Genomic DNA, 25,800 nt, shown 5'->3' with positions numbered 1-25,800 from the left:
AAAGGTTTAGTAGAAATTGCATTTGAGAAGAAGATACCTTCAGAAGCATGCAAAGTTAAAGTAAAAATAGCTAGTGTAGAATGTAACACTAACGTACAAAAAGTTAAATAGGTGAAAGTACGAGGGAAGTAACGCAGGTACAGAACCTTTACGGAAAATCTATAAAAGAGTGACAAACATTTATGGGCTTGCTGGCAAGCTTGCTAATGATACTTCACTGGTAACAAATGCATTTGGTAATGGGTGAAATAAACATACTTTTACATCCAAATGTACTATTCTGCTGTTGTGAAGGTAGAGTAAAGCTTCCAGAATGTCCCGGAGGTAGCAGGCCACTTTCTCCTCGGTCAGATTCCCCCAGCTCACAATGTAGTCCAGGAGACGGCCTTGATCTACCCTAAAACACAAAGGATTCACTTCAGACCTGCGTTTCACAAAACAAAACCCCACCGCAGCCATTCCCAACCTGGGGGCCAGGGCCACTGGCCGGGCGTGGGCGTCAGGGTTAGGGCATATTTTTTGAAATATCTTGAAACTACTTGTTTAGAAGGCATTTATAGTATCAGCCTCAGGTCTACCACGGCAGTCGAGACACATTCGAGCATTTTCAGTGAGCCCACGAACACAGAGTCAATAACAGGGCACCATATTGTACTTGTTCAACAAACACGGAGTCAATGACAGGCACCATATTCTACTTGTTCAACACTCACATCTCCAGAACGAGTGCGTAGCTGCTGGAGGTCTCGTAGGTGTCGATGAGACTGACCAGGTGGGCGTGTCGGAGTCTCTGAAGCAGGTTCAGCTCCTGGGTCACCTGCTCTCGTCTCCTAAGCTTCTTGTTCACCAGTTTGACCGCCACCGAGCGCTTGGTGCCACGGTCGTCACACCGCTTTACCACCGCAAAACGACCCCTGGAGGAAAAGTACAAGCATCGCTCAAAAAATGGCAGTGTGTCAATGTCAGAGCATTGGTACCGCTAGTTTATGTGTCAATGTCAGAGCATTGGTACCGCTAGTTTATGTGTCAATGTCAGAGCATTGGTACCGCTAGTTTATGCAAGACCCGGTAAGGGAGCGCTTTCATTGGCCAGTGGTCGCAGTGGCAGTTCTGCCTCGTTGAACTTGTTCATAGTGTTTTTGCAACTATGCCTCACATAACTTCAGTAAAATAATGCCTAAAAGATAACCTTATTCCTCATCAGTAAAATTATTCCTAAACTCAGTGAAATTATGACTGGGGCGGAATGCCATTGAGGTAGCTAGTTGAAAGAGGCTGTGGGAGTTACTTGAATGAGACGCCGCAGCGGGTCTTAAGCATTACGTTATACTTTAGATATTGAAAAATAGTCATCAAGGGGGGTCCCTGGAAAAACATATTTTCAGATGGGGGTCGGCAGCCAAATATAGATAATTCTGGGGCTCTTTGACATGAAATAGTTAGAGAACCACTAACATATAAACATGAGGTTTTTCCAGAAAACTGTCTTGATTTAGAAGACATTTATAGAATCGTCCTCAGGTCTAAATGGGATAAACTTAGCGGTGCAAACGGCAGTCACGTCGGAGGGACTCGAACATTGCAACCAGGATATTACGATCACCACTTAGTGAAGGATAGATGTGTTTGCTCATGATCTCACCATTACACTTTCAGCTTACCATCGTCATAAATATCATAATTAACTGTAAAACGTTTGAATAGACTTGAGTGTACAGCATGGGGGACAGTGTTAAGGAGAAGGACGTATATAATAGTTACCTGCCCAGCTCTGCAACCTCAATGTATTGGGACTCAAAGTTGTCTTTCCAGATCACCCTGACTCCATCACTGGACACAGCTGGAACGAACAACACAGCAGATCAATGCAATTAGGCCATGCTTACAGTTGCATAATGCATATAGAACAGTGGAACCCCTTAACACATTTTGACCTGAGATCAGATTCTAAAAATGACAGTTTTCTGAAAAAGCTATGTTTCTATGTCTGTTTCTATGTTGATTTTTCAAATATAGCAGACCTACAAGCTCGTAGCGCGCCACTTGGTGGCGCGCTACGAGCTTGTTATGCTTTAGCTATTTGTCAATAGCTAAAGCATAACGTAATGCTAATACCAAAAGGGGTTCCCGCCCAAAATGGGTTAAGGACCCCTGGGGGTCCCAGTACCTCACTTTGAGAACCACCGATACATAAAACATCCACAATCAGATAATAAATATACAATCTAATGAATACTTTTTGTCTATACAGAGATATGGATCTATATATAGTTGTACAAATGCCCAACTCTCATACCTAGCACTCTGAGGCTGGCTGATGACGTCACGCTGCCCAGGTCGTTAGTGGCCACACATGTGTAAACGCCGTCATCCTCAGAGGACACGCCCACTATCCTCAGGGTGGCCTCGCCCGTATCACTGCGCCACACACACACACACACACACACACACACACACACACACACACACACACACACACACACACACACACACACACACACACACACACACACACACACACACACACACACACACACTTAATGTCTGCTTTGTCCTAGGGCTCAGAATCAATGCATGGTTTTTCATTTCCACTAATGGACTAAATTCAACATGGTTCATGGAGAGAACTATGGTAAAAAAAAACATTCTCAAAACACATCTCAATGTCAAGGCACACAGTGCCTGTAGGCAATGCTGAAGCACGCGTTGACCCAACGTTAGGCCATTTGTCTTTACCTGTAGGCGATGTTGACGCGGCCGTTGTTGGTGAGGTTGCTCTGGTTGGGGCTCTTCCAGGTGACAGTGGCTCTGGGTCTTCCACAGACCTTACACCTGAGGGTGACACTCTCGCCGTTGTCACAGGTCACATCACTCAGGGGTACGAGGAACTCTGGGGGGACTGGAGGGCGAGGGCCAAAGAATAAACTATGTCAGTAATAATAAGTAACATGTGAGTTTTATCTCCATCTCACTAGGAGATAAAAGTCTGGAAAACAACTACTAACTAAATTGTCTAAACTGAAGTAGAGGGCTAGGTTAGACACTTTTGGCAGTAGTTCTAGTGCAGCCTAACACATGATGCTAGAGGATGTACGCAAAATGACAAGTTGACTAAAAAGACCTACATGATGACTGAGAACTGCTACTTACCATCATAGATGTAGTTTGGATTTAGAAGCTGGAACGACAGCAAACATGACGGATGAGAAAAGGTGATAAATCATGTATTTAATAATGACGATAATACAGAAACATGTCTAAAAATACCCTGAGGTCTCCTACCTTTACAGAAACCTTATTGGCCGGGCCTTCTCTGGACTTCCTGTACCCGTTCTCCAGCTTGACTTCTTTCTTTCCCTCCTTCTCCTTCTTGTCAGACTTCTTGCGGATGCGTAGGGATGTGTGCCACGATGACGACTTCCTACTTCAACAAAGACAAACACATGAACCTCCCAATTTCATATTTGTTTAATATATTTTTGTAACCCATTTTTCACCCCTGTGTCAATCATCTAATGTGATCCTGGGCTCTACACACCCTCCACCAACCTAGTCCCCATACGTATATGGGGGACAAGGGGAGAGCAACGGACTTGAACTCATGCTTCCTTCATGCCTGAGTGTCCAAGTTGCTCCTTTACACCTGACAGGGGGGAGTTTCCCTGGTTGGACGTAGCGCGTGGAAGGAACACGTTATTCCAACCAGTTCCTTTCCCCTCTATCAGGCGCCCCGGCTGGCCAGGGGGAGGCAGTTTAGTGACCAGGATTACTTAGCTACCAAAACAATGTGTAACAGGTGCAGGGTACTTAATCATATTCCAGCCGGGTGGAACATTATATCTGGGCAAAGAAATGTTTCCTTCACAGGTGTTACCGATGATACTAATTAAGGCTCTGTTCCATTTAGTGTGCAGTGGTTCTCAAAATATATTAATTTCAAGGACTCCCATAACTCTGAGAGTGTACAAATGGAACCAAATGGACCCGTATAGGTCCATTTGGTTCCATTTATACACTCTCAGAGTTACACACCCGCATGGGGCCATATTTGGAACCCATTAAAGGACACTTTTGAGACCCACTGGTGTAGCAGAGCGTTTCTAGTGAGCCAACGCGCACAATAGAGGATATGCGCATGCTTAAAGTGAATGGCACATCGAGTGGCAAAGCAACATGCAAAGTGAGTTTAACATTGTTTAACATCGTTTAATGCAATCAGATATGACTTTTCTGTGTGGATGTATGGGCTGTCGAGGACAGAAAGTCGTTTTTTGCCACTCAGTAGGCGTTCCTGCATAACTTCCTGGTTTTATGATGATGTCATGCGCATACCCTCTATAGCAGCACCCCGATGTGCCTAAACAGTGCATCTAACGTGACAATAAAGTGAACTGTGGGGTCGGGTCTTACTTGATGGTTCCGTCGGGGCAGTCGGGGATGACGGCCGAGGTGTGTCCCAGCACGTACCCGGGGATCCAGCCCTCGGCGGCGGGGCCCTGCTCCGTGGCCGCCCGGAACACCAGGAACATGTTCTGCTGGTTGCTGGCCAGGATCTGCACCACCTCGCCCTGCGCAACGCTGATCTCATCCTCTTTCACCGCCACGTAGTCCTGGGTTACCAGCATGGTGGACACACTACTGCTGCTGCTACTTTCACTCTGCACACACAAATGGAGCAGGAGGAGCGTTATTAGAAATGGAATAGAATAAAATCCTATCAAAGAAAAAAAAAAAAGAGTGTCCAAGGAACCACCTAAAAAAAAGGCTGGTATGTGGCTTTAAATCTTAGAAATGTGATTTGGAATTATGTTCCAACTTAGACAATGGGATAGAAATCAATCTCTATATGGTGGCAGGCTAAGAATAAACGATACAGAAACCTCTAGTGGTTAGTCGGGGAAAAGGTCAAAGCAGGACACTAAGTCAGGAGATAAGCAAGTGTTGAACAGACAAGTATTTTTTAATTATTAATCACTTTCGTCTTGGAAAACTAGTAAAATAGAAAACTGGGAGGGTGAGAAGAAGCAGGAGGAAGATGAAGAGGTCTCCGTTTCATTTCTTTGTTCTGTCATTCCAGGCAAAGAGAAGGAGGGAGGAGAAAGAAGAGTGAGAGTTAAAACATTCCAGTACGTTTGTGGTGATGAGCCACAAACGTCTTGAGGTTAGTTTGCGTCGAGAGAGAGAGAGAGACACATGAAAAGTAAAACACACCCATGAGGAGAGCGAGAGTGGAGGGAAGGCCGACCACTTAGCCAGGCGTTAGTGGGAGCTTAGTTAGGAAACAAACAGCCTTGATTTACGAATCGCTGAAGAAGAGTTGAACAAGCGACAACCGATTAGGGGAAAGTCTAGGACCTCAGTCCAAAAAGTGTTAGGGAGAACAGACAAAAAAAACGACCTCAGAATGTACCTCCAGTAAAGACAAAAAAAGTTGTAGTGTGAATAGCTAGATAGGATGACGCCGGAGAGCCGTGAAGACGGTTGACAGAGAGCGACTGCAGAGTAGTACAGGGTTTAGGATTAGTAGAGCTGGCTGCGGCGAGACAGGAAATGGCGGGGGGGGAAAGACGCCTTGCTGCTCCAGTGGTCCGCCGGGTTAGTGAGCATGGCCACCACGAGGCCGCAGGCAAACCTGGCCAGCGGGTAGTTTTCTTACCCCGTTGCTCTGGGTAGACTGGATGGACTGCTCACTGGCTGAGGAGCATGTGCTCATCCGGTCTGCCTCCTTGCTGTGCGTGGAGTGTCTGTGGGTTTGGCTTTGACCGCCGGACCCGGGGCCCGGCGTCTGGCTCTGGTTCGGCTGACGCACCGGGCTCTCCCCCGCCTCCCCCGGGAAGGTGAACGAGCCCGGCCGGCTGGCCGGAGACCCCGGCATGGAGCTCCAGAACCCCGATCCGGACGACCTCTGGCCGGGGCTGGGGGGGGGAGGGGGCAGGGCGTCCTTGCCAAAGGCAGGGGTGGCCAGAGGGGGGGCCAGGGGGGAGATGGCGCCCGGCCGAGGTTTGGAGTTGTTGGGGGTGGTGGGCAGGGGTCCCACCGTGGCGCGGGGAATAGGGGCTACGGCGGTGGCCGGCGGGTGGGTCTGTGCTTGGTCTTCTGCGCTCTGCGGGGGGCGCTTGCCCTGGGGACTACCGCCCCCGGGAGGGAGCGAGGGAGGAGGGGCGGGACGGGGGGACCCACCTGGATCAGAAGGGACAGGACGGGGGGACCCACCTGGATCAGAAGGGACAGGACGGGGGGACCCACCTGGATCAGAAGCAAGCAAAACCTCAAATCTCCTTCTTTTACGACATGAACACGTCAAAATGGGACAAAGTGCAGCAGCGACGGACGGACGGGGGCTCCCTTACCTGTCATCTTGTTGGGGCCGTCTGCGTCGGCCCCGGGGTGATGGCGTTGTAGGGGCTGGGGCAGGCGGGAAGGCTGGGGGATCCTGGACGGCCGGCGGGAGCCCCCCTGGGGGCATGAAGCGGGGACGGCGCTCCCCTGGGAGACGCCGCCCCCGCATCCGGCGGTTACGGCCGGCCCGACGGCCACCAGCGGAGCTCCCACAGCGGGTATGCACGGCCCGCTGCTCGCCCCTATGTGGTTCCTCTGGTATTCTATGGGGGAGGTCAGAGCTGTATAAACACAACGGCGGTGACGTTTCCATTGTGTGACAAAGCCTTGTTATTGTTCTAAAATAAAGTCAGACTGATGCCAGATTTGTAGGTCTGATGCCAATCCCCATTTTGGAATCCTATACCTAGACTACCGATTACAGATTACCGTAACCCATTATGACCCGAGGACGATTCCACAAATGCCTTCTAAATCTCGACAGTTTTCTGAAAAAAATGTCAGTCGTTCTCAAACATTTTCTTGTGAAGGTTCCATGGACCTCCCCGCAGAGGCAAAGATTTGAGTTAAAAACGCTCTGAAAGAATATATCCAAACATTTGGGCCACATTTTCACGATAAAAAAAAAAATAGCAGACCTACAAGCTTGTAGATCGAAGACGAAAAATGTTCGTTCGACTACCTTTTTTCACTGACTGAAAAATAAATGGAAACTACATGAAAACTAAGCTATGATGACTACAACTAAGACTAAATACACTGACGATTTCGTCAACAAATAAAAACCAGACTAAAATGTTAGGAAGGGACTAGTGGACAAGAGATCCAGTCATTTTACACTTGGTTGCATGCTGAAAATAGCTGATCTAGATCGGCTATTTTCAGCAAGCCGTCATTACGACGGCATCAAGGCCCGCCAAAACACATTTTAGTCGACTAAATCAACCGATAGATTTAGTCGACTAAAACTAGACTCACACTAAAATATTCCAGGTGACTAATATGTGACTGAAACTAAATGAAAACTATTCAAGGGACTATGACTAAAAAAAAAACTAAAATCAAATTTTGCTGCCAAAAACAACACTGGTGCGTACTACCTACCGTTGAGGAAGTTGCGCTGGCCCTCCAGTATCTGGCCGATCTGAAGCATCCAGACCTGGCGGACGCCCGGGTGGGACGAGTGGAGCACGAAGGACTCCACGCTGCTGTTGGACACCCTGGAGGTCAGCAGGAACTTACAGGGGTCACCCTCCACGTTCTCCTCCAGGCCCAGACAGCTCACCTATACGGCACAGAGAAAGAACCCAGCTGCTGCTACACCGACATAGACCATGATATAATACTAGCCATGTTTTATGTATGGAAGAGTATAGGTTGCTGCCTTCAGGAATTGGAGATATGGTGTTCCAGCTATACAATACAATAAGGGTCAGGCTGAAGAAGTCTTTTGTCCGTCAGTCGACTTTGAGGCTTAATCAGGTTTTTGGCCAGGACTTATATATCTGTATGTAACTGTGTTTTATTTCTGTTTTTGTGTCATTTCAAATGTGTGTATATGTGTTGCATACAAGGCTGCTGGGCGGCAAGACAAATTTCAGTGCGAACTGACAATAAAGTACTAAATCATATCATATCATATCCTCGTCTATGAGATGTAAAAACTCCCGATGGTTTGAATGGCACCCGTGAGCTCTGTTCTCTCAAGTAAAAAAGACCTTAAAACGAGCGTGCAAATTATTAAACCATATATATATATATATATATATATATATATGTCGTACGGCAAAAATTGCACGGCGCAAATAGCCTATCGCAAGTTCACACAGTGCCGACCCACTATTTCCGGCAATCAATAAGACTCGCAGTAAACCGGTTTGAGACAGATGGATACCCATTCGCCCCTCGCATACCGAGCCGGCACAATGCTCCGGGAATCTTCACACGGCACATGGACACTGGCGGCCATTTCTGAAGCCTCATAGGACAGTTACCTTGATGCTGTCCTTGTAGAGGAAGCCGGGCATGGAGAAGCCCCTCTTCTTGTCCAGGGGCTCGCTGAAGATCACCAGCTGCTCAAAGAGGAAGACCCTCCTCTCCTTCATGCGGCCCGTAAGACCTCCCTCCGGGTCGGCCACCAGGAAGGTGTCCTGCAGCAGCAGGCGACCCTGAGCCACCAGCTTCCCCTATAGGGGGCGCCGAGGGGAGGAGCAGGGAATGAGACCGACCATAGACACGTTAGTTACAGACATTTAAGGGTCTATTTGGACCACTTGGTGGTCCCTGGACCCGACATTGAGAACCAGTGAGTTAAGAGAATACAGTGGAATATCTTACATCAAATCCTTGTAGTCTGCCAACGTTCATCATGTCATTGCATCTTTTTGGCACTATGGACATGACTTCCACCGCTTTCTGTAAACGGTCAAAGATAAGCACAAAGTTAATGCGAGCGGGCAAAAAGCACATCGCCTTTTCGTAGCGGATGGCACTCTTAGCTCACCTCCAGTTCCGCTGTATCTAGTCCAGCCTTTTGGGACTGCTTGAGGAATGCCTAAAAAAAAAAAAAGATTAAAGCTCTGACAGCTACAGTGTTCAAATACAATAATAGGCTTTTATACAGCATTGATGTAAAATCTGTGTCAATCAGAGGACCCACAATGGAAATAAGCCTCAGGGCTTTATTGCGTTTTTTAATCCTTGGTGATATTGTGTCTGCTATCTGTTGAGTGCTGATGTGCTCTTTTCTTCATCAAATAAATAAATTCATCATTAATTCACCCGAAAGGACCACTGCCTTCACTGGGGCTGAGATTACTTATTACCAGTAAGACGCCTGGGGGCGAGAAGCAACCTCGGCGAGATAAAGGGCGAGGTTGCGTGCACACATCCGCCTCCTGGACGGCAGACTGCCGGGCGAGCGCTGGCGCTTTGGCATGGGGGGGGTCGGATCAACATGGAATTTATTCTGTACTGGCCATATAAGGAGCATGTCTTGAGTGTACAGGGTTTGATGAGAACAGGTCAGCTCTATACAGTATATGGAGATCAAAGGGTGGTATTGGGGACATTCTCTTGAGTGTACAGGGTTTGATGAGGGCCCAGGTAGGGCCAGGCGGCCCAGGCCTTCATTTTCAGGCCTGTTGAGAACTGTAGTTTTCACCAACTGCCGGGCGCAATCTCAGCCCCAGTTAAAGGCATGGGTGGTGTGTGTGGTCTGGTGGCCCCTGGCCTGCCATAGAAGCCCCACCTTGAGCAGTAGATGGTACTTCATGATCCTGGACACGGGCCTGGCGAGCAGGTCAGTGATCTGCAACCGGTAACCCAGACGTTGCTTCAGGTCCTACACATGGGTCAAAGCAACACATTTCACAACTCTTGTACCCCCACCAGTGCATGCCATGGTGGTTGTACCCCCACCAGTGCATGGTGGTTGCCCCACCAGTGCATGGTGGTTGCCATTCCCCATTTTAGCCCGAGACCCAAGTCAGACATTTGTCTCTCCCCAGGATCCAAACTAGTGAAAATAGCCAACCTACAAAGCTCACAGCGCGTGAGCTTGTAGATCCGGTATTTTCACTACTTATTAAAAGTTCTTTGACATTCATAGAGTGGCATATGTATTCAACTAAATTATTATTTTTTAATTCATGAAAACATGTGATTTCTTTCCTCCAATGTCCAGCGTTGAAACACAAACATTGAATGCCATTGATAGTGAATGGACAGTTTTGAGCATTAGTCACAACAACACAAACATTAACCCATTTTGGGTTTTAACTAAGCATTATGTAATAATTTAGCTATTGAAAAATAGCAGATCTACAAGCTCGGTGGCACGCCTAAATGCCGTTGACAATGAATGGCCAGCTTTGAGCGTTTGTGAAAACATTGAAGATGAAGGTGAGGACGCACATTCTGATTGGCCGGAATGAGATGATTGACTTTACGCGAGTGTGATTTTTTTGTTTGTTCTTTTGAATATATAACGGAACAAAACAAAGGGATATTCTACTTGCGGGTGGTAAAGAAATGGGGTCCTGAAACACTGGGTTATCCTACTATATCTTCATTGATTTCCTAACTGAGATCAAAGAATCTTCTGTAGCTCAAAGTAGTACCTCGAAGTAGGTGTCGATGTACTCCGAGGCAATGTGCTCCGACTTAGGCTTGTTCTGGCAGTACACAACGTACATGTTTAACCTCCGCTCCTGAGGACAAGACACACAACACACACACACACACACACACACACACAGGTTTCAGACTTGCAGTAACATGTAATCATAATACAAACGGAAACACAGAACGGAAGAACCCCATAGATTGGGGGGAAAACGGTTCCACAAACCTGTTTTACAAAGAGCTGCCCTAGTCTCTCAGGATCCTCCAGACACTTCTCACACTCGGGCAGGAAGAAACTGTTCCAAGACAGACAGACACACGTGTGCTGGTTAGCAACGGAGTGGCACTGACAACACCTATTCTCACCGTGTCTCAACTCAACTCAACTACACTTTATTTATGTATCACATTTTACATGACCAGGTCAACCAAAGTGCTGTACAGGTTCAGAGACAAAAACAATACAATATAAACAGGCATTTAAAACATGAAAACAAACAGGCATTTAGAAGAAATGAAAGCAAAAATATACAATATATATAATATATTACAGTGGAGCCAATCTGAGAATCCCATCGTCAAATATTCGGGAAAACAGCGCCTCCCCTGGCAACAGTCTGTCTTGAGAGACTACAATGGAGCAAACAAAGCAGACTATTGCACTAGTGAAGGGGGCTACTTCAACTGTCGTTAAAAGCCAGGGAGAAGAAGTGGGTTTTAAGCAAAGATTTAAAAGTTGTTCCAGAGCCCGGGGGGCTCGATCACCCTTGGATTTTTTGTTGGTCACTACTATCACATATAATTTGAGCTGGTCGGCCGACCTCAAAGCCCTGAGTGGGTTGTAATTTGAAATAAAGTCTGCAAGGGATGAGGGTGCTAACCCATTTCGAATTTTAAAAAGATACATTAAAATCTTAAAATCTTAATGGGGTGTGTGGCTACTTACTCTTTATGCCAGTCAAAGATTTGATGGATGTTGCCAAAGACGATCTTGTCTTTCCCCTTCATGTCGTCGGGGACCCCTTCCTCCTTCATTCGGCACATGTAGCCCTGGGAATTGGATTTTTGGAGAGTCTCAGACCAGCGATTACTGATGTTTTTGCCGATATTGTTGTAAAAGAAAACATCTTTAAATCAATTTGAGAAACTTTAAGATTGAATTATTAGTTTCTGTTTGAGAACAACTTAACTTCAAATGCGATGCAATTTGAGCTTGTAGATCGGGTATTTTTGAAACCTTTTAAAAAAGGTTAAACTTTTGGACACATCGGCTGGCATAATTGCGGATACAGAGGCCGTCCAAAAAGTAAAAAATATCAAGGCCAATATAGTGGCCAGACAGATATATACCACTTAACCCATTTTGGGCCGGAATCCCTTTTGGTGTTAGCATTACGTTATGCTTTAGCTATTGAAAAATAGCAGATCTACAAGCTCATAGCGCGCCACGAGCTTGGGTCTGCTATTTTTGAAAAATCGTGAAAATGTGGCGCAAATCTTTGAATATATATTCTTTCAGAGCCAACGTTTTTAACTCAAATCTTTGTCCCTGGAACTACATATTTTCAAATGGGGGTCCGGTGGCCAATTACATTTTACAAATAATTTTGGGGGTCCTTTGACATGAAATATTTAGAACCGTCAGGCCTAAATGGGTTAAAGTCAAAGACAGACACACACTCACCTCCACCACCAGGCCCAGATCCCTCACATATGCTCTCTCAGACTCCACCAGCTCCAGCAGTATGTAACTATACAGCAACAAGAACACACGTGGCCAAGTCAGAATCATGTTTAAAACACACACACACAAACCAAAATGTGACGTTTTCTGTGACAGAGGGAGGTGCATTACTGTCGCTTCTTGAGGACGGCGGTCTTCCGTTCGTCCATCTCGTCGACGGGGGAGGAGGAGGAGAGGAGCGAGGTGTCGGAGGGGTTGAAGGAAGGAGAGCTGCTGTCGCCTTGCTCCACCGACAGAGTGCTGGGCCGGTCCTCCAGGGCCTGTGTGTGTGTATGGAGGAGGAAGATCAAAGAGTTAATGTTTGTGTGTGTGTGTGTGTAGATCAATAGACCTGTATTGATCCCATGAGGGAAATGCAGTTGTCATGGCAGAATACCGCTGTATGAAACAACAGAATAGATACAGGAGAAAAAAAAGGTAGAATAAGAATAAATCAGGTAGTAAAGTACAGGGGATAGGTAATAAAAGTACCAAAAGAGAAAAAAGAGATTTAGGGACCTCGCTTGGCCCTCCACACTTGGGACCGCCTGGGATTTGCATGAGCTATCAACAGGTATAAATATGAGTTTACCTCAATGTATATGCAAGTCTGTCAATGTATATAAATGTACCATAAACAACAGCGTGAAATATGAACATTCAATACACTGCATAATGACCTACACCTACAGAGAGTGTGTGTGTGTGTGTGTGTGTGTGTGTGTGTGTGTGTGTGTGTGTGTGTGTGTGCGTGCGTGCACACACATTTCAGGAGAGGCATACCGTGATAATTATTTAAAAAAAAAGCTTTACTCGCAAAAGCCAAAAAACATAACGGGCTTTACTCGCACGAGCCACTTCATGTCTTATACGGTACTTGGCATTATGGCGATCTTCGATCATTGAGGGATCCAACTAATGACAGGCTCAGGGCATTTCTACAGGACACAGGCCGCAAAAAACTATCAAACCAAATTGTGCACCGAGGGGGACATACTGTACAAAATGGCCCCGCCGTAACACTAACAACCCAAATGTGTTTACCATCTTGCTCTTCACCAGCTCCTCAATGGCGCTCACCAGCTCCGCCGCACTGGGCGTCTCGGAACTGGAAGGACGGACGGAAAGACGCGAGGACGTCTGGGTGGTAAACGCAGGAAAGCGAAGGAGAGAGGAAGACGTATTAGAAATGAAGAGTCTCACGCAAGCAAGCATGCAACCTACACCAGATGTATATTGTGTTTAACCACTTCAACCCTGGTGGTTCTATTTTAGGCCATCGTAAAAAAATAATAATCTAAACTTCTTTTGAAAATGTTTTCTGATCTTCAAGCTCACAAAGCTTGCACACATTTTCTATAAAGATTTTAAAATAGTATATATATATTTTTGGGTTTAAAGTGGTTAAGCCAATCTTTGACAGGCGATATCCTGCATGACGTACGCTGAACAGTTTTCAGAAAGTCTCTGTCACCATTAGATAGTGTAAAAGCAAAGTCTGGGATATAAAACTACATCTCTAAACTTTATTTAATGGCCTATGACACGCTATTTATCATTACAATCTGAGTTCTGAACCTGAAACTGATGAAATTATAGCCCAATGGTATTAATATTACTAACATTGTTGGTCAAAGTGAATTTTGATTGTAACCTACTGGGTTAGAATGTGTGTGTGTGGAAAGCTTAAACGTCCAATGGCATTACTAACAAAGGTGTTACAGATTTTGTACCATTCTGTAGTGACGTTTAAACCTGAAAAAGAGACTCCAAGAGTTTCTTGCCAATGACAAATCGATGCTAGACAATAAGTCTTCAAAGGAAAGTCGATAGGAGTGTGGGTTAACCCATTTTGACCTGAGATTCAGATTCTAAAAATGTCTTCTACATCCTGACAGTTTTCTGAAAAAGCTATGTTTCGATTTTTCAAAAATAGCAGACCTACAAGCTTGTAGCGCGCCACTCGGTGGCGCGCTATGACTATGAGCTTGTAGATCTGCTATTTTTCAATAGCTAAAGTACAGCATAACACCAAAAGGGGTTCCCGCCCAAAATGGGTTTTAATGGAATATAGAATAATGTCAGTGGAAAAAGACAAAAACATGAAGTGGAAAAGTGAAGGAAAAAAATGGTTCAAAGTCAGAGAGAGTTCCAAAGTAAGCAATGAAGTTTAAATGAAACGTTTCATTTACTATATATATTTTTTTTTTTTTGTTCCAGTGAAGGATGGATGGACCTTTGGAAAGAGAATGTAAAACAGAGATAGTGAAAGAGGTATATTTCAGGAGGCTCTCACCCTTGCTGTGCTGCGCTTCAAGACTTTCCCCCAACTACTGTAGGTTTTCTGGGTGAGGCTGTCTGTATGTGCCCTTCTGGCCCTCGCCAGCGTTAAGATGCCAATTACTCGCATGGGTAATGAAGTTTAAACGCACAGAGGGTGGGTGGGGGGGTCGGGGGGTGAGGACGGGTGAGGGGCGGGTGGTGAAGGGAGGGGGGGGGGGAGGGGTGTGTTGGGAAACGTAGGGATGAAGAGGGACGGGGCTCATTGAGTGAGTCATCATTTCATCTGGGGCAGGGGGAGGAGGGTGGGGGTAGGGGGGAGGGGGGGTGACGTGACTCCACCTCTGTAATTAATTTGACCATGCGGGGGCCGTTCGATAACCCATAGGGTTCAATATCCAAACATCTGGCTGTCGATCAATGTCTATGTTCATCCAAACCCTTCCATAAACTGGTGAAGAGAAAGCAGTGGACATGTGTGCCGACCTCCCGCAGGGGTACAGAATACTGTGCTGTTTAAAACTACAGCAAGCAAAGGGATGATAATCTCAACAGTAACTGGAAAGGAGACCAAAGCAGCCTCTTGGATCAGAGTCTATAGGAATGAACCAAAACAACCGTGTTTCAATACATGTTGGACGGCTCATTGGTTCAGAGTTGGCTGCCAAAACACATACTCTCTTTCACAGCAGCTTCCCGTGACGTGACGCAACACACGTGACTGTCCTTTTAAAGGTTGTGTTGAAGGAACCAATGCAAAAAAAAGAACTGAGAAAAAAAATGGAGGCAGGACATTCTGCATTCAAGATGTTCCCTTTTTTCTTTTTGTTTATGTGTGGCAAAGAAAAAGTTAATTTAGGGGATTAAAAGCTTAGAAGATAGAAAAAGGAAACAGTTAGAAAAAAAGCTACAGTGAGCTTATAGGAAGAGTTCTACATCTGAAGCCTTTGATCAAATTTCATGGAATCCAAACGCAAATTTAAAAAAAGGCATTTTGAAATCAGCAACTAAAGCTGAAAAGTGCTGCTGAGAACGGGGGAAAAGAAGGAGAGAGCTTGAAGAATCGACTGCGGGAGAAGACAGAAGGGGGAGAATGGGGAACTTCAGATGGAAAGGTATGGAAACTGAGACAAAGCAAAGACAGGACATAAATCAAGGTAATGCTACAACATGGCAAACAGCAAACGATACGACCAGGAAACAAAAACAAAGAGAAACAGAAATTAGTGTCAGAGGTGTTTCTGTCTTTAGGGGCAAAGACAACCAGACCTAGGACCACCTGAAGCTAATTCGTTCTCCATCAGAGCAAACTCCAGAGTGTTCAATTAATAAAATTAATTAAACACTCGTGATTTTGCCGAGGAGAACCAGGATACAAAAGTCCATGGGCACGGTACGATGCAATCTGCTATGCATAACATGGAACTGCAAGTCACTCAAAAACAGAGTCAAACACATCAGTTTTTGGCAAAAGCGAAAGAATAAGGCTGAAATGAGCAGAAATGTAATCTATAGAACAGTTAGTTGGGAAACATAAAAAAACATAACTGCAAAAGCAACTGAACTGCAGAAGGAATGATGTTATCTGCATATGCATATTATTGCAGAGCAATATGCATATGCACATACATTTTAAGGTTTTACTCGGAAGGTCTATTCCACCTGAACCGGCATTTCTTCCCCTGCTAACAAATCACAACTGAATAAGATTGTGTATATTCAACCACACAGTATCTGTGTCATTTATCCTACCCAAACCCATTGCCAAATCACGGTTAATCTTGTGGCCAGCTTAGTGTTACTTATCTGAGCGCACATACCATTATTCACATGGCAGCCATTTTGCTCGTATGTCATACTCCAGAGGGGTGGGAAACCCAAGGGGTAGAGGTATTCACGGGTCCAAAATGACCCAACCGTGAAATTCATTCCAACATTATTGGTTCCAAGATACTACAGAACAGACGGTTCTTTGTCGGAGAGGAAACCAGGTAAACATAGAATTATAAATTGCTATTAAAAATGCTATTCTAGTACCAGTAGATGACAGTGATAATTGAAAGGGACCCCTTTTCAAAACAAATGTTCATACTACAGCCTAACGGTTACATCCGCTCTGATTATAATAAGACTATAACACAACAACATGGAGCCGATGTCCTGTACAGGACTCAGCTATTATCTCGGGCCTTTGGTTCGGGTGGTCCCCGTGAAGACCTCTACCGTGAGGGTGGCTGCCGTGTGAATAACTCACCCCACCTTTCTGCCTTGCTCCTCATTTGTCTGTCATTCTGACTCCAATTTATGCACCCCCAAAAATAGGCAATATTTAAGGCATAGATTGGCTATTTTCGGTGGGAGACACCTCCGAGACGACAAAGTATGAATCAGTCTCATTTGTCCGTCGGTCTCCAGCCCTCCCCCCGCTTCCTCCGTGCCTATAACCTGTACGACGCTGACCTGACGGTCCCGTTTGCCCCTGCCTCACCTTGTCATCCTGGGAGTCAGGCTGTAGAAGGCTGTGCTGCTGGATAGCCATGGGTGGAGGCAGTGGCACGGAGTCGGCGCCTTCCTCGCCCTCCTCCTCACCACAGCTCTGCATGCCCGACGAGCTGGATTTGGACAAGGTGCCGCTCGACAGCCCCTCGTTACGGACCCTCTGCAACGAGGAGATGGGAGGTCAGTTGCGGTAGTGTGCGGAGACAATGCTGTGTGTGTGTGTGTGTGTGTGTGTTTAAGTCACAGAGAGTAAGTCCTTCCGAATCCACAGAGGGGTACCATTACTGAGGTGTACCATTAAGCACTCCATGGATTTGTCTATAATATTTTTTGGGACTTGCCTGCATGCTGCAGGTCTCCTATTAAAATCAATGTATCTCCGAATTGTTTTTGCCAGATTGCATTTTTTTATCAAAACAAGCTTTATTCAGGCTCATTTTGTTAATTGTTTGGCGACAGCTTTTTGTGGACGTCCTTGGATTAAAGCTAAATAAAATCACGACTGAAAAATTTCGCTATACAGCTAATCAGTTGAAGACATTTCACGATTGCGGTTATGAAACATCTGAGATAATTTAGGGTTTTCTGGAAGACTGAAAGTGGCTATCTACAAGCTGTGACGTCTTGTGGTGTTGGGTGAAACCACCACTGAGCTGTAACGTTTGCTTTGGTCCGACGTGCGTTGCGTCGTGCTTGCCGTTAGGTTTGGGGTTATAGGGTTATAGTAGTGTCCGAGTTCCGAACATACAGTGCATGTTCACCCCATGGGTTCACCCGTGGCTTTGTGTGGCGCCACTCAGAGTTGACTACTGGGCCGGGCTCCTGTTTGTTCTGCTGTAACCCACCTCCTCCACGGTCTCGTCCTGCGGCGTGGCGGCGCTGTCGTCCGAGTCCTTCTGGGAGCCCAGCGTCACGGCGTCGCCGCTCTTCCTCACGTCGCGGCTCTTCTTGTGCTTGTGAGCCAGCTTCTTCACGTGGCCGTCCGCCTTGCCACTGCTGAGCCGCCGCACCGGACTGGTCAGCCACTTGCGTAAGGTGTTGCCTATAATATAGGGGTTTTTTCTCCTCGTCTCGTTACCATATTATGGTAACGAGACGAGGAGAAAAAACCCACCTTTGTTAGTGCTAAACTCTGAGTCGTACACTGGGTTTCCCTTCTAAAACCTTTTAATTTCAAGGACTCCGAGTTTGATGAGCATTAGGACACAGACGTCCATTTGATACTAGGGCATTCACTTCATTTTTACTAGTTGACTAGTTTACTAGTCGACTAGTTGTTTAACTACCTATTATGTAAAAAAGTCAAGTAGTACCAACAAGGTCGACTAGTGGATTTACTCGTCGACTAGTTGATTAATGTCCTATCTGATACCATTTACCATTTCTGGGAATCCCAAATTACACTGGTTGTGCAAACAATCGAACCAAATAGACCTGTAAGGGTACACTCTCTGAGCTACAGACCCGTAACTCCTTGAGGACCCCCCCCCCCCCCCCCCAATAATCATTGAATATATATTTCAGAACATTTTTAACTAAAATATTTGCTTCTGTGGGGTCCCTGGAACTACATATTTTGAGATGGGGGTCCGTGGCCCAATAGAGATAATGCTGGGGGTCCTTGAAAAAGGTTGAGCACCACTGACATGGGTTTTTCAGAATTTTTTTTGGATTTAGAAGACTTTTACTTTAATCGACCACAGTCCAAAATGGCTTAAGGGAACACAGGGCTATACAGACTAGTGCACCCACCTGGTCGTTTGGGTCCAGGCGAGGTGTGTGATCCCATGCCATGGCCCGGCTGCAGCGTGGCCGAAGACCCTGGCAGGATGGAGTCATTGCTGCACACCGACAGCGTGTCTGCCAGAGAGACGGCGACATTTAGAGAGCAGGACAGATGGAAGGTCACTTTACAGTACAAATTGTCATTTAGCAGATGCTCTTAATGCAGAGCGATTTACATTAGGCAAGAACAAAAAAGCATGGCAATACATAAAAACACATACATAAAAAGTAGTATTCATGAAACATGCGTAAGCTAAGCACGTAACAGTGGAATGTCTATATAATGAAACTATATACTATACTACACTAACCGGTATACATATATACTAAGTGCTATGACTACTGTACATACAATGCAATTCTAGTGCCGTCTACATTACATGCTATAAGTCTGTATAAAATACTATCCAAGTCTACAAAAGTGCTATCTAAGGGGCATGTTTTGAAACTTTTCACCTTGAAAACTTTGCACGACCAAAATAGGGATCGAATCGATTGTTTTCTAAAATTATTGTTATATTTTCTTTTGTATGTTTGTTGTTGTATTGTGTATTTCCCCTTTTTGTGCAGTCTCTGTGCTTTTATTTCTTTATTGCACAGCTGCTCCCTTTGCCAACTTGTAGTCTTTTGTATTGTTCTTAATTAACTTTTAATCTGCTTGATCAATGACCTCTTCCATACAGGAAAGGATTCCAAAAAGCCAGCTGGCTTCTTCCTTTCCTTGTATTTTTGTTCTTTGATATGTATTGTCTATTTTTTATACTATGTGCTAAATAAATAAACCTAAACCTGAATCTACAAGTCACCCCAGTGATCCCGTCCCTACCTTTATGGTTGAAGATGCCCTCCATCTCCATAGACGAGCGAGAGTGGGCGATGCAGAGCATGGCGCAGGGCACCAGGCCCTCGTGGGCCGGCGAGCGGTCCGTGGTGCGGACCAGGCACCAGTCGGGCTTGTCGTGGCAGCGCTCCAGCACCTCCACCGTCTGGCCACGGCGCACCGTCAGCTCGTTGCTGTTGCCCGCCATGAAGTCATGGATGACCACCGTCAGCTCACAGCCGCCCGACAGCTGTGAGAGAGAGAGAGAGAGAGAGAGCATTAATCAGCCTGCTGTGGGGAAGTAAGGACTTGAATGTTAACCCATTTCGATAGTTCTCTCAAACTTTTTAGTGCCAAGGATCCTCAAATTGAAATATGTTTGTGCCAGGGACCACAGAATGGAAGATTTGCGTTAAAGAATTCAAAGTGATTCAGCATTTTTCAAAAAGGTATATATAAATAGCGTGACGCACTGTGAGCTTGTTTATCTGCTATTTTTATGAAATTGTACGTTGCTATACAGTATATGTAGCTAAAATAAAAAATGACATGGGTTTTAATGGGCTAAAAGGCTGGATGGGGAGATAAATGTATAAACATTTTGAGGGACTTGCAATCATCATATATATTTGCATAATGTACTATATAAATACTAAACATTACATTTTTCTTTCTCGTGTAGTTTGAAGACAGACATCCGTGTTTGAACCAAAAAATAAAGTAAGGTACATTAAAATTCAATAGCAAAACATTGGCAAATAAATGTAGTAGATGTGTTAGATAATAATAATAATAATAATAATAATACATTTGATATATAACGCACTTTGCATTTGAAACAAATCTCTAAGTGCTACAAGCAGAAGTATTTAAAAAGAAAAATAAGAATAAAAACAATTAAAACATTCTGTGGACACCTAAGCAGCTAAACGGTTAAAAGAAGCACACGGGACATCTTACCTGTAGCCAGTTTGCAGTATAGAGTATACATACGCTCTCACCCTGGTGAGGTGTGTGTTCTCACCTTGTCACTGTCCAGTGTGTTCTGTGAGGTGCGGGAGGCCAGGGAGATGGTGTCTGGCTGACTGCTGCCGTCACCCTGACTGTCCAGATCCTCTCCATCCCTGCAGGAATAGGTAACGCACACAGTGTGTTAATGTTGTGAGTGAGCACAGTGTGTGTGTGTGTGTGTGTGTGTGTGTGTGTGTGTGTGTGTGTGCTTGATAGTGGCTGCCAGTGCACGTGTAATAGAATAGAAATGCTTTATCGATCCCTGATGGTAAAATGGATACCCAAGTTGCTCTCATCAAGTAAAACAAACATACCTACTTATATATATATATTTTTGGCATAAATCAGTGCTATTGAACACTCTTTACGTCTGTGTGTCGTTTCGAAAATATTGAACCAATGAAAAGTAGTAAAAAGTGTTTTAGACAAAACCTCTTAACTCCATTGGACCCTCCAATTGGACCCTTCGAAGATCCCAATATTTTGGGAACCACTGGTCTATAGAATGGCCAGTAGATGATTGATTTTCCATGCAGGAGACTTCACAGAGTGGAACCTCAGCTGTACTGTGTATATATGTACTGTATAGAGACTTCACAGAGTGGAACCTCAGCTGTACTGTATATATATGTACTGTATAGAGTACTGTACTGTATATACAGGCGTACCTGCGGCCCTTGTGGTGCTTGGCGGTGGTGGCCTTGGGAATGTGAATGGGCTCCTTGAGGGCTCCTCTCAGGTGGATGGTCCTCTCCTGGATCACCTCCCTGATGTGCTTGATCCAGTCCTGTTTGTTCTCGATGCTCGACGCCTGCCATTGGCCAACGAGTGAGTGGGATGGGGACGGGGGGGTTCAAGGGGTCAAAGGTTAGATCGGCCTCTGGAAGTGACCTTGCTTTTGAACTTTTAAAATGTTTGTCAGTGTTTTTTTTTCAGAAGTCTGGAGTCACTTCACCTCCGCTCCTCCTCCTACCTCGACCCGAGCTCTGACCGGTGAAAGACTTGGACCGGTGACAAGTCGATCTGTGGAAAGCATTCATTGTACTGCTTCCACCTATCCAGTCTTTAGCGTAATGATGGACTTTGTTAGAAATGATGGGTCATGTAGCTACTCATAAGTCCAAATAATGTCCACCATCTTTATCCGTTGCTTCCGTGCTCTGTGAGCGAGGAGCCGGAAGCAGCGACTTCATTCACATGGTCAAACCACTCTTAAAATCCAACTTTTGTAGCAAAAAAAGAAACAAGTCCGGGCGGCCGGGACGGAACTTCAATATAATTTTAACACAGAATCCAGGCACACTGTAGGAGGTGATGGGACATGAAGATCATCCAGACTGCTGTGTAGGGGATAAATTAAGTACTCACCATGGCTCCATGTTTGCATCCCTGACTTAGCTTTGGTTAAAATATAGAATAAGAGAATTTCACTGGATTGGTCTTTTGAAAAGTTTACATAATATTATTCTTACACGGTGACGAAATGGTTTGACATGGCAGACGTGACAACACCAAGAGTCCCCCAATGACAGTTTGGTCAAGTCAAAGACGTGCAGTACATTGTAATGGATGAGCTATATGCGTGTGCACGTACAGTATGAACATATACTGTTAGTAATAAGACAGAATCCATTTACAATGCACACAGCACGTCATTACTTGTTATTAGTGGTTAGTTTGGTAAACCAACATGTACATGTATACTGTAGTTAGTTGTGGCTAATGATCTGATATTAAGATATGATAGGATTTGGCCATTTGGCAACATGCTTTTTCCATTGGCTGACAGCCTGACAGTAGCTGGTTTTACACAGAAAAACCCCCATGAACCAAATGTAAGGTTGGAATGGGGATTTAAATAGTGTACAGTACATTAATTCTAACGACGACGACACCACATGAATACAATAAAACTTTTCTTCAGCTTGTGGAAGACTCGTCAAACAATTACAGGGTGGATTTTGTTAGTGGTAGGTGTGGGGTTTTGGTAGCCTGGCATGACGAGTTCCTCCTTGTGAGTGGATCAGATTTTGGTGGTTACATACATTATGTTATAATTTAGCTAGATCTACAAGCTCGTAGCGTGCCACCGAGTGGCGCGCTACGAGCTATTTTCTATTTGCTATTTTTTGAAAAATTAGTTAAAATGTGCCTCAAATCTTTCAGAAAATTGTCATGATTTAGATTTTTTTTAAATTAATTTCGACGTCAGGCCTGAATGGGTTGAAGTGGATGGATCAGCAGCGGTGTTGGTGGATGCATGTTAGCCCACAGAAAGAGATCAGAGATACAAACATATCCACAGCAAACAGCAGCCAACCTCTGTGTTAACACACACAGAGCACAGCTGAAGCACACCAGGTGACAGACAGAGGGCAGTAGAGAAAGACAGCTGCGGTCAGTCGGTGATGACCAGAACAGACAGACGGACAGAAACGAGAGAGATGTAAGAGATGGACGCAGATAAGAGGGCAGCGGAGGAAGAACAGAGTGGGTGGAGGAAGCAGTGGATACGGAAAGCTTAACCACCATCTTGGAAGCTGGCTTCATGCACTCAAAACAAGAGGCCAAGCACGAGCGTTTGAGGACAGCGAGAGAGGTGAACAGGAATAGCTAATGGAACTAAATCAATTTGATTGATTATAATCTTTGATTTTTGTAGTCAATTTGAATGAATTCATCAATTTGAAGGAGCGAGTATAACATCGGGGCCCGGTAGAATAATATCTAAGGAAATCATAGATAGTTTGCAGCCCCTATAGAAGTGACAGCAGGAAGAGGAGAAAAAGAAGGAAGCTGAGAAGGAAGCTTTAAGACGTGTTAAAAAAAGAAACGTACCTTGAGCACAATCTTGTTGTCCGAGGTCGGCGTGCGTCCCACCCAGAGAGCAAACTTACAGGGGTCTCCCTCAACGTGCTCCGTGACCCCCAACTCTGACGTCTGGAGGGACAGGAGGAGAGGAGGATCCACGGTTATGAGATGAGTTTATCAACAACGCCATTCATGATCATTTCATTGTATCTTAAAGCATCACACATATTGTGTAAAAGTGAAGGAGACTTTTCAGGACTCACAAAGAGTTTGCTCTTGTAGATGTACTTGCTCCTGCCGTTGGAGTCTTTGACCTCCTTGCTGAAGACTAGTGACATCTCAAAGAGGAAGAGGTGGCGCTCTCGGCCCTTGCGGATCAGAGTCTTGGGGTCCCAGACTTGGAAGGACTCCTGGAGAATCAGCTCGCCCTGTTTTTCAATGTTCTCGTCGAACCCTGGGGACAATGGGGAAGGGGTGATTTTACAAAACCGGTACAGAAACACCCCAAGACCGGCTTTAGACGCACTTCAGTTATTTATCAATGTCATAAATAAAAAAAAGCTCCAATATCCAAGAGGAGAGAGAGAAGCAGAGGTGGGACCACAGAGGAGCATCGACAGACATATGGACAGAGTTATTGCTTGATGCCAATTTGAATGCTTCCATCAGCGCTCTGCGCTAAGAAACCAAGATGTAGGCACTTTTGATGTACAGGTGGACAGAGCAGACAGCCTATGAAGGATTGCATGAGGAAGTGTGTATGTAGAGTCACACACGTAGAGTCAGGTAGGTAAATGCTTTTTATGTGATGTATTCCCATGCTTTTTTGTTCTTGCTTTATGTAAGTCGCTCTGGATTAAATTGTACGTACAGTACATCTATAACCTTGAAATGAAATGATTTGACATAAACGATACGATTTTGACCAAAACGTTACATCTGTGAAGATCACAACAACCCAAAGTGTTACTTTCCTTCAGGGTGGGGGTGTGCATGCGTGCCTGCGTGTGTGTGTGTGTGTGTGTGTGTGTGTGCGTGTGCGTGTCTCACCTTCCAGCATGGACAGATGCATGGCGTCATTGGCTCTCTTGGGAACGCTGAGCATCACCTCCAGGCCGTCCTTGATCTCTCCCTTGCCCTCCTCACAGCACGTCAATAGCTCCTGCACACACACACACAACCAGAAACCATGACAACACACACACACGACCAGAAACCATGACAACACGCACACACGGCCAGAAACCATGACAACACCAACCACGGGGATAACGTCCACAGAGCAGTGGTTCTCAAACAGTTTTCACGTCAACGAACCCCAAATGGACACTCGTTAGCCCGTGGACCCCCCGTTTGAAAAGATATACCAGGGGACCCCCATAAGAGAAGATGTTAACGGCTAGCAGTGACTGATTCTCAATTTTTATTTCAAGGAGTCCCTTTGCAGTTTAACCTGCATTAGCCTACGGACCCCCATTCTATCTCTGGGACCCCTATTTATATTGTAAAATCAATGTTAATTTAACTCGGTCTGAGAGTGTACAAATGGAACCAAATGGTACACTCTCTGAGTTACAGTCCCATAAGGGTCCATTTGGTGCCTAGCTATCATTTAACCCCCTCAAGGACGAACAGACTGTGTGTGTGTGTGTGTGTGTGTGTGTGTGTGTGTGTGTGTGTGTGTGTGTGTGTGTGTGTGTGCATGTCCTTGTACAAGTTGTTTACCTTGAGTAGAAGCTGATACTTGGTGATTCTCTGCACAGGCTTGATCAGATACGAGGAAATGGAGTTGGCCAGTCGGTGCCTCTGTTGGATCTCCTGTTAACATGGATGAAGACGCCCACGGTGCCGTGAGCATAGACATGATATATTTATATGTTTCATCATGGGCCATCGGGCCCGCACTTCAGTGTCGCCACTATAGAGCGTCGCAGTCCCACCCCCTTTCATGACGACGCCAGGCCCAGGAAATGAATCCCAATGCATTTCAAAACGTATTTATTTAAAGACCTTTTAAGCGTCGTACGAAGCCAACTCTTGTCGTGACAAATCATGACAACACACACAATATTTTGGACCAAACAAATAATTACAAAGAATAAAAAGAACAAAAAAAGTGTTGTAACCTGCCGTTTTTTCTACTTTCTAATTCTTTGTTTGGCCCGAATTTTTTTGTTTGTTGTCATGATTTGTCACGACAAGAGTTGGCTTTGTCCGCGCGTAAACGTCTTTAAATAAATACTTTCTGAAAAGTCTATGAGGAAAATGAACAGGGATTTATTTTCCGGGTCTCTCGAGGGGGCCGGGACTGCAACGCTCTATATTGGCAGAGCCCAACTTGTCATAGGTCCACTGCAATATATATCTCAGAGTTGTACGTACAAGTAAGTACCCGACATGAAAATAT

General features: G+C 45.2%; 1 protein-coding gene across 8 annotated transcripts in view; it reads right to left on the bottom strand.

Annotated features, from left to right (window-relative positions):
* trioa (trio Rho guanine nucleotide exchange factor a) overlaps positions 1–25,800 on the bottom strand; it is a 107,642-nt gene that overhangs the window by 3,527 nt on the left and 78,315 nt on the right. The window contains exons 31-61 of one of the 8 annotated variants that reach the window (XM_080787607.1): positions 25,119–25,211; positions 24,444–24,555; positions 23,657–23,847; positions 23,421–23,522; positions 21,251–21,393; positions 20,596–20,695; positions 19,578–19,821; positions 18,719–18,826; positions 17,812–18,008; positions 16,956–17,126; positions 13,232–13,327; positions 12,320–12,468; positions 12,149–12,215; positions 11,411–11,514; positions 10,691–10,760; positions 10,461–10,550; positions 9,590–9,682; positions 8,843–8,893; positions 8,677–8,754; positions 8,334–8,525; positions 7,444–7,624; positions 6,351–6,620; positions 5,657–6,246; positions 4,411–4,658; positions 3,283–3,424; positions 3,151–3,178; positions 2,737–2,899; positions 2,297–2,418; positions 1,762–1,840; positions 714–914; positions 259–397 (exon numbers count right to left, since the gene is read on the bottom strand). In XM_080787607.1, coding sequence (XP_080643733.1) covers positions 259–397; positions 714–914; positions 1,762–1,840; positions 2,297–2,418; positions 2,737–2,899; positions 3,151–3,178; positions 3,283–3,424; positions 4,411–4,658; positions 5,657–6,246; positions 6,351–6,620; positions 7,444–7,624; positions 8,334–8,525; positions 8,677–8,754; positions 8,843–8,893; positions 9,590–9,682; positions 10,461–10,550; positions 10,691–10,760; positions 11,411–11,514; positions 12,149–12,215; positions 12,320–12,468; positions 13,232–13,327; positions 16,956–17,126; positions 17,812–18,008; positions 18,719–18,826; positions 19,578–19,821; positions 20,596–20,695; positions 21,251–21,393; positions 23,421–23,522; positions 23,657–23,847; positions 24,444–24,555; positions 25,119–25,211 — 4,614 coding nt within the window. The remainder of the gene's footprint in view (positions 1–258; positions 398–713; positions 915–1,761; positions 1,841–2,296; positions 2,419–2,736; positions 2,900–3,150; positions 3,179–3,282; positions 3,425–4,410; positions 4,659–5,656; positions 6,247–6,350; positions 6,621–7,443; positions 7,625–8,333; positions 8,526–8,676; positions 8,755–8,842; positions 8,894–9,589; positions 9,683–10,460; positions 10,551–10,690; positions 10,761–11,410; positions 11,515–12,148; positions 12,216–12,319; positions 12,469–13,231; positions 13,328–16,955; positions 17,127–17,811; positions 18,009–18,718; positions 18,827–19,577; positions 19,822–20,595; positions 20,696–21,250; positions 21,394–23,420; positions 23,523–23,656; positions 23,848–24,443; positions 24,556–25,118; positions 25,212–25,800) is intronic. The other 7 variants (XM_080787608.1, XM_080787610.1, XM_080787611.1 and 4 more) reach the window with 7 other exon arrangements.

This window comes from Protomyctophum bolini (assembly GCF_963924005.1).
Source record: "Protomyctophum bolini genome assembly, chromosome: 17".
Classification (NCBI taxonomy): Eukaryota; Metazoa; Chordata; class Actinopteri; order Myctophiformes; family Myctophidae; genus Protomyctophum; species Protomyctophum bolini.
Note: the sequence above shows the minus strand (reverse complement) of the source record. Positions and strands in the feature narration are given on the sequence as shown.